Source organism: Poromitra crassiceps (genome assembly GCF_964638095.1).
Source record: "Poromitra crassiceps genome assembly, chromosome: 12".
NCBI classification, from domain to species: Eukaryota; Metazoa; Chordata; class Actinopteri; order Beryciformes; family Melamphaidae; genus Poromitra; species Poromitra crassiceps.
In genome coordinates this window covers 11,613,537-11,626,036 of record NC_139632.1, presented here as the reverse complement: position 1 = coordinate 11,626,036, position 12,500 = coordinate 11,613,537, and the positions used below count along the sequence as shown (strand labels likewise).

Sequence of the window (12,500 nt, the reverse complement as noted above, 5' to 3'; positions counted from 1 at the left end):
GCTGCCCCTTCCTCCTCCCACATATCTCTCTTTTCCCTTTTCCCTCTCACTTACATGTCAGTTCAATTCAATTCAAGAAAGCAAGGTCAACTCATTCAAATGATAGTAATCAAACAAACAAATCAAGATATATCAAGATATGTCAACAAATATACATCAGTATTATCGCTGTGTTGTTATCGGCCTGTCTTATCAGCAGAAATGTCTGTTTCGGGCCGATGCCTTTGCATGCATTTGAAAGCCTTTATCGGCCGATACCGATGACATGTCGATATCATCGTGCATCTCTAGTCAGGTGTTTTATTACCGTTTATCATTCAACCAGTCATTGTTTCATCCCTAGTCAGGTATTTGATCGTGTGCTGTGTGTGTTTAGAGGTCAAACAAGTTTCTAGTTTGCTTTTAGACTTTCTCTCCAACCCTCCAACAGCACTGACATCAGGTCACAGCCTAGAGAATAGCAGGCGCAGAATAACAGAGAGTACAGCACCACCGACCGCTGTCAAAAACCCGGACAAGTGGAGTGCGTCTCTTCGGAGTTGTGTGCGCATGCATGCGAGTGTGTGTTTGTGTGTGAAGGACAGACAATGTGTTCTGAAAGAGAGAGAGAGAGAGAGAGAGACAGCACACAACGGCGTAAGAGAAACAACCAAAAATGTAAGAGAGCAATCAAGAGAATAAGAGACAGAGATATGGCAAGAGAAGGAGAGTGGGTGAAATGCTGATGGCTTCATTATCGTGACAATTTGAGAAAAATTGCCACAGTGCGTGACGCAACGCACCGGAGGGGATTCACTGCTAACGAGTTGGACTTGGCCAACAAACAAAAACAAATAAAGCTGCCGACAGCCTGGGTTTTCTGCCAATATTTATTTATCTTTAATTAGAATATTTTAATGGCCAAGAAATTCAAAACATACATTACATCATACACAATTAAATCAAATGTATGTAACAAAATTTGGAATTGAAATGTGGAATTGCAGGGTAGAGATGCACAGAGTATGTAATTGCTGAGTATGTACTGTATCGATGAGACTGCAATTTCCGCTCCAATAATGATAAGCTATGAAACTTAATCCTTGCTGATCTAATGCTACTGTATGATGGCAATGCATCCTAATGGGTCCAACTCCTCAGCTACACTGTGACTTCTCCACCATCCAACTAGTCTGTTAAATAGAGATTTTACATTGCAGCGTGTTCTGCTGTAGCCACACTGCTCCTGCTAAGGCTATGGTACCACAACAACGCCCGTTTGGATTTGCACTGCAATACCGACCAGAAGCGGCCCTGTTGAAGACATTCCAGTCACCCTTTGAGAGCGGGTCAGCACCATATATTAGAGCCCGACCAATATGGATTTTTGTGACCGATACCAATAACTTGATTTTAGAGGAAGGGCGGGGGGGGGGGAATCACCGATAACCGATATGATGGCCGTTAGTGAATTTTTTAACTGGAATGAAAATAGACCTTTTTCTATGTGGATTGTGCACAGATTTTGCACTGATATGACAGCCACAAGGAAAAGGTTTCAAGGCGCGTTACTGCATGAAGAAAAGCTGATATTCTGTCTTCTGTTCCCTGGGCCATCTCAGCTCCATTCGGGAAGCTATGCTAACGTGGCTAACGTAGTCTGCGTCAGGTCTGGCTGCCAGTCAATAAAGTGCCAAAGTCACCCCCTCTCCCTCTCTATGGAGGATTTCATCCGCCATTCAATTTACCAGAGACCTTTCGTAAAATGCTTATATTTTTTTTTTTAACTTGATCAAACTAAGTGATTCGACTATACTTAGAATCAGGGGAGGCCATGTAACATTTGACTCGGTTTGACTTGGTTTGGGGAACACTCATTTGGTGACTATGTGAATTTGGGGATCACACACATTGAACAACCAAATGTCAAACCATACCAACATCTTGCAATGCCCCGCCCCCCAAAAAACAACAACAACAACAACAACAACAACAACAAAAAACCCGCAAACTCTCACACTACAACAACCAATCAAAACAAACTGGGACGTGAAACTCTTGATGCTGTATATTCTGCCTTTTCTCATTAGCTAGCACCTTGCTTCAGATTTCAGTGGTGGACCAGCTCACACTACTACAGCATAGGATGTAGAGACAAGAGTGCTGATTTGAGTTGTAAAAACAAACGCACTATACGGTCATGTGAACACCCCAAAACTCGCTTGGTCGCAGCTCATTCAAACTGGTGCACTCATAAGTCGCAGACAACAGACACAACCCCTCTTTAGACCACATTGCACCCAAGCACCCATTCACTTACACAGACACCTGAGGTGAAGGCAGGACAGTGATGGATGGGTGGTGTTTGTTTGAAGCAGAAGGCTGCTTAGTCATTGCACACAGACGGTGCATGTGGCAACTAGCATCTCCTACACCTGTGTGCTTACGGGGTCCTCCACCAGGCTTTGGGCTGATTACTATTCTACAAAGTCACGGTTGTTCACGGCGACTGATGTGTGCGTGTCAACTTTCTTCTTGAGAGGTGTTAAGGAAACCATGCCAAAAGGCTCCACCATCTGTCTCTCCTTAGTGCCTTCTGGTTACGCGCATGCACATACATACACACACACACACACACACACACACACACACACGCACACACACGCACACACACGCACACCGAGGGGTATATGAGTGATGGCCTGTCTGAGCTGAACCTTTTGGGTTAATGAGAGGAGATTGGAGTTGACAGGTTGCAGTGTGAGTCTCAACCTTTTTCGTTTCAAGGAGCCCTCGTTTTGGTTCCCATCACCGCCACAGACCTCCCATTGGATGAGATGCTGTCTCTCGGACTCAAATCTGAGAATATCTTTTTATTGTCAGATAAGATTTTGTGCAGAATTCCATGACTGTCTGTATTGTAGGTAGAGAGCGAGAACAGTGAAACTATGATCAAAACAAGTTATTCGTCTACATTCTCTAATTGTGTTCATTAACTTCTTGTAAATCAAATAATGGTGACGTGTAACAATTTGCTGGCGACCCCCGGGAACCCCCTCAAAGACCCCTGGTGGTCCCTGAAACAAATGATGTTTCTGTCACCTACATTCAAACGAGGTACCTAATTAAACAACAGCTACCTACTGAGGTAGCTGTTTAATTAGGTACCTACTGAGGTAGCTAGGTGATAAGACAGGTTCCTTGTTTCACACACAGCCTCAGTCTGTGCGCCCGCTGAGGCTGTTCCAACAGGACAGCTGCTGCAGTGGCTGTGCCACAGCCAGGAGCATCGTCACACAAACACCGCAGGTTCAAGCCCCGGGGAGAGGGAATGAGATGAATGGCCACTGGAAGTAACAGAGAGGAGAATGACGACATGTTTGGCTCTCAAGTGCTGTAGACACAAAGACCGTACTAGACAAACAGAGGCAGCATAAGAACAAACAGCACAGACAGAGAAAAGTCATAATTGTTGACATTTTCATAAAAATAGATGGTCATTTTGCTACCCTCTATCATGAATAATACAACACTATATTGAACCTATATTCAGGTCATGAATGCTTTTAGATTGAGCTGTTTGTTTATTTATTTGTATAGGCCTAATTCACGAGCATGTCTCAGAGGACTTGACAGAGAATGTGTCTACAGGGAGCTACATCTAACTAAACACAATCAATCAACAACATTTGACAAATATATATAAATATATATAAGACAAGCATAGCAAAAACACAAGGTAGACAAAAGCTGATTTTAGCAAGACAATCAATGTAGCTATTCTCCAGCCTAGCCTACCCGACACCCCAGCCTCACGCAGCAGATCCAAAAGCGTGTTGGAGGAGGAGCCTGGCCATTCACACCAGAAGTGCTCTGTTTTGCTCTGCGTCGCTCACAACTTGCACTGATTCCTGCCTGGCTGCACCATCGCTCGCCGCTCGCACAAAAAAAGATTAGACCAGAGGGCGAAAGTGGCACTGCAGGACACGTTAGTCTAATCTGTTAACAAGGGCACCGAAAAGGAAAGTGGCTGGGCTTCCAGACGCTTCACGATGCGTCCGAATCACTTCAGCGTCCGGTGTGCTTGCACTGTTACACCCTAAGTGCACACAAGAAAAAGCCTTAGTCGGAAAAACTTTCTGAAAAACTCAAAACCCCTCAGAGTAAAATACCTGCATCTTCTTCAAACTCTGTGTTCCAGCCTCTCCTCCACATCGTGTTGACTTAACACAATGAGAAAACAACAATCGGTCGCCGTAAGCAGAATCCTAAAGGTGTTTACCGCTGCATGCAAAGCCGTTTACAGCAGAAAGCAGGTTAGAACATTCAAACTGAGAGGAGAGAGATGAACGGCCCGCCCCCGAGATTTCCCTTCACACGCACACGCACACACACACACACACACACACACACACACACACACACACACACACACACACAGGTCCTTGGCAAGCAGCTGTACTCTCACCATATATCTTATTGCCTCTCGTTCTACTCTGTGACAGAAGATGGACAGAGGGAGGGAGGGAAGAGAGAAACCAGGGGAAAGAGAGAGAAAGAGACGGAGAGAGAGACAGACAGGAAAGATAGATGAGATGGGATGGAAATCTCTCTCTCTCTCTCTCTACCCTCCTCCAGCTGTGGTTATAGTTGTTCTCTATCCATTGGACAGACTGTCCCCTCACACACACGCGCACAGGCACACACACACACACACACACACACACACACACACACACACACACACACACACACACACACACACACACACACACAATAAAACACCCGAAGGTTAGACAGGGTCTGGGTCCCTTCACTGCTGACAGCTTCAGCAATCTCAATGAGCGGCACTGCAACAGATTTACAGCGTTCTCAAGGGCTCCGGGGGAAACGGCCTGGAGATAACCCCATTGTGCCACTGGCTATAAAAATAATCATCAACCATAACAGCTATTAGCAGTAGCGCATCCAGAAGACCCAATGCTGCATTCACATGCAGGGAGTAGTCTATTGGCCTGGTGAAGGTCTCATTGAGGTTAAGCTGTTTACAGGAACCTTTGATACCCTGGGTATTGAGTCGACCTGCTGATATGAATGAAGCAGAATGTTCCTGAGCACTTCTAGGCTCGCTAAACCATACGCTCACGTCAACTCACATTCTGTTTCCTTCTGCGTCTCTTGTCTGGCCTCCAGCCCTGGGCGGCGTTTTCAGAAATGACAAAGTGCTCTAGCCAATCATGGACTTGCCTCGTAGTTGACATCGTAACCGGCCAATCGGGAACGCCGCTTGCAAGTTTCAGGGGAGGCTCAGTGAATAGAAGTAAAAACAAATATGACGTTAGTTATCAAAAGGAGATCTCGTAGAATAGTCTAAAAGAGATAGTTCAGAGACTTTGGGGAATTTGACAGTTTTTCCCACTTTCCCAGGGACAGAAACAAATAAATGCCTTCAGATAGACCTTTTGATGTATTGGGTGTATGTGAAACAGCAATATCATCAGGCTATCTGAACTCAACTGTTCAGTGTCTACTCTATGGGATCAATTAACATAATCATGATCCCATAGGCATCCAGGAACCCTTTTTCCAAGCTTTATCTGGGGGAGGCCCACACTCCAGTCTCAGACTTTGAAAAGCCCTGCAGTAGAATAGCTATACAGTAGCTATAACCGCAATAAAGAAACTCAGGTGTTATTGCTCCAGAGAGTGGGAGGACGGGAGAGGCAAGCATCAAGCGATGTCTCACTCCCATGTTTCACCTCCACCTGTGTTCTGTCAAGCAGCCAATAACACAAAGTGACTTTGCTGCACTGTTTTATTGTGATTGGAGTGTGGACATTACGCTCGCTCACTCGATCTGAGGCTACTTCAGTAATAGGGTTGTTCAAGGTGGAACTGCACAGACAGCATGACGAGATCACCCATCAACCATCCCTACATATATATGATGGCCATTTTGTGCTATGGGACAACACAGTCCTACTGGAGGCACCTTTAAAAATTAAGGCATCGTCAACTGCTTTCTTCAGCCAATCAGAACGCTCGACTGCATACAGCATACCAGCATTTAGAAACTGATGTGTGCATGACACGTAAATAAATAAATCATAAATTAATCAATCATACAATTGGTATAATGTGTCTGTTTCTATTGCTGCTTACTTGTAGTACTTGTTAATTGGTTTCACAGAGATAATGTCCTCCAACATGTAATGTAATTGCCAATTGGCAATAAAGAGCCTTTAATTTTGATGTTACAAGCTACAGTATTGCATACCATAAGTATGTAGATGTTAGAAGAAGAGAAAAGGCAAGGCGTCCGGGTGTGTGTAGTGGTAGAAACCAACACGAGGGTCGCAGGTTCGCGCCCCCCGTGTTACCTCCGGCTTGGTCGGGCGTCCATACAAGCACGATAGGCTGTGTCTGCGAGTCCTTCTATCTAAACCCTTCTAAACTGGACCTCCATGATTGCTCCAGACCTGGTTGCTAGGAGATTTGTTACACACGTCCTAAGGTCAGAGGTACAAGAAGAACACGCATGTATGCGCGTGTATGTACACACACACACACACACACACACACACAGAAGGCAAACGTACAGAGGCAGTCCACCAATGGAGAGAGAGAGCTTTCAGACCGTGGAGTGTGAGTGTGTGTGTGTGTGTGTGTGTGTGTGTGTGTGTGTGTGTGTGTGTATGTCTGTGTGTATGTATGTGTATGTCTGTGTGTATGTATGTGTGTGTGTGTGTGTGTATGTCTGTGTGTATGTATGTGTATGTCTGTGTGTGTGTGTGTGTGTGTGTGTGTGTGTGTGTGTGTGCCAAGCACTGCTGGAAGCGCCACACTCATAGATCAGTGTTTGAAAGCAGCCAGAGGCGGACTTCTTTTAAACCCTCTGTTCTACAATCTTGCTCAAGGCACACATGCACATCCTCCATACACTGCACAATATATAGTCTCAGCATCGTTATGGTCACATCGCAGGACGTGCAATGTCAACTAATAAGGCAAATTAACTCAAACACGCTATAACCTTTGTTGCTGCTTGTTACATAGCACTTAGCACACTAGCCTCCTGCCAATCACTCTGGCTGCAGCTAAAAACACTTGCTCCTACAGTACGTCACCCACGCAGGTGATCCACTACCTTCTGAAGGGGCAAGGCTTCATGAGCTCTTTCAAGTCATTTGGTGAAAATTCCTGTATTTTTTCACATCACAATTAGGGATGTCGACCGATAAGCGTTTAACCGATAATCGACCGTTTCAACATTAACGGATTAATACGATCAGTTATTGCGCGTGTAGGTAGCGGCGGCCTTGCACACACACACACACACACACACACACACACACACACACCGAAAATAATACATCTCATGACATTTGACCTCTCAATAGTACCCGTTCGCCCCCACTGCCGCACAGAGCGCTGTTCCCTTGTTTATTCAAAGTGTGTATTCATATTGGACATGTCACGTGTCCAAAACAGACACAGATCCCTTGTATGACGCTGCGAAAAGGTTTAGGCGTGAAAAGCTGGTTGACCTGCAGCGCTTCACACTTCTATTTGATCACTCGTGTAACGGTGCTTATGGTGGGGTTTGCTGTGCGTTCCTCTGGGCTCGTCTGAACGCTTCGTCAGCCTAACAGGAGCCGACAGCCAGAGAATCAAGTCCAACGCGCGCAGGCTGCTTTGCCTTTCATGAGCTTCCAGAGAAATCCCTGCCGGGAATCAAACCCCTCCTCCTCCGCTCAGGGGGACGCACGCACGCACGCACGCACGCACGCACGCACGCACGCACGCACGCACGGCGCACACAACTGTGTGCAACAAATGTGCACAAAATCATGTTTCATTCCCCCAACATGTCTCCACACATTCCTGTCTAATCTATCAAAGCTGTTAAGGGTGACAAATGTCTAAGAAAAAAAACACATACATGCATGTATGCCCCAAAGCGACACACACACACACACACACACACACACACACACACACACACACACACACACACTTCCTCATGCGAGGGCGATGACCTGAGAATAGAGGTCGTTGCTGCGAGTCAGTTGTTTCAGCGATTTCACGCCAAGTTGCTTTCAATCAGGCCTGCACTGAAAGGTCTCATAACTTCATCGTTAATGGGGCCCGAGGACTGTTAAGTCCTGACCCATTAACACAGCTGAATGGCTCGGTCTCTGAACACTGGTGAAGGAGCAGAAATGGGTCGCGGGCCTCCTTCCACAGGGTCAAAGTGAGAAGAAAATGAGGAACAAAACAGGAAAGAACTTTTGCTTCGAATCCTTTTGACCTTTGGTGCAATGCGGTCATCCGGCCAGTAGAGAGCGTTACTCGACTCAGCAGGAGTAGTAGAAGAAGGATAACATCAGCAGCAGACATCTCATTCGGTTGTGTAAGCAGCATTTCCCTCCCGAGCGGCTTGCTTAATTGGCTAAAACAGCAACTGTTTCCCCCCAGACGACGCAGCAACTTCTCTGACCACAACCTCACTGCCAGCCATGAATGTTGCAGAGTGACCATGGGCAAAAATGCTAATGTGTTGATTTCCAAAGCATTTGGGATTCTGCGGGGAGTCTCCAGGTCCTTAAAATCACTTTAATTAAATTTGCATGCCCATATTCAAGCCCTTAAAAGTCCTTGAACGCAGCCTTTAAAATCCTGTGTTGTCTTTTGGTGAGAAATCAAACCAATCATGTTGTGGACCCATATTGTGACAGATTTTCTTTTCTTTTTAAGCCTGAATCCATCCATAGGTTTTGAGGGTGAACATGGCTGATTCACATGAGTGATTCCAAACCTGTAATCTGACAAGATTAGCTGAGTAATCACCTTTCTAAATGGGATCTAAATGGAATTAACCCTTTTGGGGGCTATTTCTATTTTTAATACCAAAAAAAGTAACATGGATTGCAGGGAAGAAAACAACATACTGTACAAGCCAATTCCCTCCCCCCTCTCTCTCTCCCTCCCTCCCCCTCTCTCTCTCCCCCTGCCCACTACTGTCCTCTCCTACACAGCAAAGCAGTGGAAAGTCATATATGAAGACAAATACAATAAAAAGATTAAGGAAGCGCAGGTTGTTGCCAGCTTGCTGCAGAACCTGAGGTCTCTAATAAGCATCCACTCTCTACCCTGGTCACATGGTGTTGTCCTGCCACCATGTCCCTGGTCACATGGTGTTGTCCTGCCACCATGTCCCTGGTCACATGGTGTTGTCCTGCCACCATGTCCCTGGTCACATGGTGTTGTCCTGCCACCATGTCCCTGGTCACATGGTGTTGTCCTGTCACCGTGTCCCTGGTCACATGGTGTTGTCCTGCCACCGTGTCCCTGGTCACATGGTGTTGTCCTGCCACCATGTCCCTGTCTCACTAACTAAATGACACCCCTGCAAACCAAACCCCAAGTCAACAACAGGCAGTACGCTGCTGTCCGCCCAAGCTAAAGCAACACAGCCACTGCACACAGCTATACAACACAGCCACCGCACACAGCTATACATAGCTAGGCCACAGAGCGTTCCTCTGCTGCTACTGTTTCCACAGGTCGGCGTGCACATGGGCCTGGCTGTATCAAATCTCTCTCTCTCTCTCTCTCTCACTCACACACACACACACACACACAGAGGAATTGGATGACCGATGTAGTGGTCATGGGGCTCAGCTGAAAACATAGTGCTGACAGAATTTGTGAATGGAGACGGCGCAGGGCAGCTTGGCACTGACAGACAGCTATTTCCACAATCATCCAATACACACGCACGCACGCACGCACGCACTTGATTTGAACTTGATTGTGCTAATTACTAGTTACTACACCGTATATTCAAATGAATGTGGAAAAAAGTCTAGGCGATATAATTAGAAACGTCATTAACTACATTCATTGCCTGACTCAGCGACCAACCATGAGGTCCTACACACACCTTCTAGAGAACTAACTTAACTTCTAGAGAATAGAATACTATCCAACATTCATGAAGAATCCTACTCAAAATCAACTTTGCTAATAGACACAAATATACTGCTTTGAGTAACCATAATATCGCTAATAGACACAAATACAGTATATTAATGGGAGTAACCATAATGTCGCTGATGGACACAAATATATTGATTCTGAGTAACCAGAATGAAACTAATAGACAAATGTAAAAGCTGAGGAGGAGCAAAATGTCTCACTTTTGGAGACTTTCTTTCTTTCTTTTTTTACTTGCACTTTTAAACTGGACCTCCATGTTTGCCCCAGACCTGGTTGCTAGGAGATTTGTTACACACGTCGTAAAGGTCAGAGGTACAAGAACACGCATGCACGCACACACGCACACACACACGCACGCACGCACGCACGCGCGCGCACGCACGCACGCACACACACACACACACACACACACACACACACGCACGCACACGCACACACACACACACACACACACGCGCACACGCACGCACACACACACACACACACACACACACACACACACACACACACACACACACACACACACACCTTGCTGTCTGTGTGGTTGAGGGTGGTGGTGGTGGTGGGCTTGGCGGTGGCGTCCAGGTCGGTGACTCCTCTGTTGGGGGTGAACTCCTCGGCGTGGCCCCCGCCCGGCGCCTGGCCCGGCTCCTCCGCGTCGATGTCCGTCTCCTCGGCGACCACCGGCGTCTTCTCTGCGCCTGTGAGCTCCCGAGCTGAGCCGAGGAAAGCACACACACACACAGGTGGATGAGCACGCACGCCTGCACGCACCCGCACACACACGCACGTACACACGCACGCATGAGCGGACACACACACACACGCGAGTGAGAAAGAATGCAGAAACCGTACTGCAAGAGAGTGGGTGCTGTTAATGTACATCCTTTAGGGCTGGCTATCGTTTAAAAAATGACAATACAAAAAATGACGATACCAGTACCAATACCAGTACCAGTACTGTTACCGCTACCAGCAAAGTACTTCATTTGATACCTTTTTTACCGCTTGATATCTCTTGACTTTACCACCACAGACTGTATGCGTTGTAGCTGCTGCAGTAGTGGGCCAATCGCAGGTCGCATTCAATCAAAGAATGCTAATTGGCTGTGAGCAAAACCATACAAATTGCATTTTTGCATCTGTGTACAAAAGGGATGGAATGTAGGTATGGTTTGACTGGAGAAGTTTTGTAACTACTTGGTACTGGGTTATTTCGGTCGATACCTTAAGCTAGCCCTGACGTCCTTTCTCACTAATGTTTGTTAGTTACATGTACACACACACACACACACACACACACACACACACACACACACACGAGCAGCTTCACTGGCCTCACATTACTGCAGCAGGCATGATACTGCTGCACACTGTCACATTGCCAGCACTCTCCTATTTCTTTCCTTATGTTTTCCAACAAGTTTCCCATTCCTGTTAATACATTTTTAATGGGACAAATTGGTCCAAACAGAACCCAATGCAGATATGATTACATGGGCAAGTTTCTGAGGCGAGGGCCTGTGGAGAGAGTCGGAAATGACATCTGGGATGAAATCAATGCTGAGTGTAACGGAATACCCGATGGTGAGCCTTCCTCCTCCCACACTCTGCTCCTGGAGTCACACGTTTCAACTACTCGGATTGGCCAGACAGTAAAACAGAGGCACATGTTTAAACGACCTGGATTGGCCAGACTTGATTTGAGTTAAACTGTGGACCAGTGATGTCATTTGTGCACGAATGACATCACTGGTCCACAACTTCACTCGAATCAACTCTCAATAACTGTCAAACTAAATGAATGCCTGCAAAACTGTTTACAGTTTTCTGATATATTACTGATTTTGGAAAAGTGCTATTTTTTGATACTATAGCAGAGTGATTTAAAATATTCTACCTTGTTTTAAGATATTTTGAAATTCCCTGGAAAAAAATGTGAATGAGATGAGACTAAAGTGTTAGAAAGTCATTGTTGCAGTGTTGATTGATTTAACAGGACCCAATAAGATTTCGGAATAGTGCTGAGTGTGCTTTAACAAGCCAGATATCATTTCATTGTCCTTTAGGCTTCAATTTGCTGGTGCACTTTGCAATCGCTCAGCTGTTCACTGTACTTTCAAGCCTGTGGGCTTGACTGTTCCAGCTGGGTAAGACTTCCTCTCCTTCCCTCTCTCTCCTCCTCCTCTTATTACCTCCTTCCTCTTCTCAAAGCCACAGAACTTTTTTCCTCCTCCCCTAGGGCTGCAACTAACGATTATTTTAATTGTCGATCACTTTATCAATTAGTTGTTTGGCCTATATTATGGGCCCTATAAGATGTCAGAAAACGGTGAAAAGTGTCGATCAGTGTTTCCCAAAGCCCAAGACGTCCTCAAATGTCTTGTTTTGTCCACCACCCAAAGATATTTAGTTTACTGTCATAGAGGAGTAAAGAAACCAGAAAGAAACAACACAGAATCAGATCATTTTCCGTCTGTTTTTTAATTACTTAAACTTGATTAATCAATTATCAAAAT

At 45.8% G+C, this 12,500-nt stretch overlaps 1 protein-coding gene across 1 annotated transcript in view; it reads right to left on the bottom strand.

The window, feature by feature from the left end:
- nos1apa (nitric oxide synthase 1 (neuronal) adaptor protein a) overlaps positions 1–12,500 on the bottom strand; it is a gene marked incomplete at its 3' end in the record, with an annotated part of 168,017 nt that overhangs the window by 15,751 nt on the left and 139,766 nt on the right. The window contains exon 7 of the mRNA XM_083647701.1: positions 10,510–10,745. Within this exon, the coding sequence (XP_083503827.1) occupies positions 10,510–10,745 (236 nt within the window). The remainder of the gene's footprint in view (positions 1–10,509; positions 10,746–12,500) is intronic.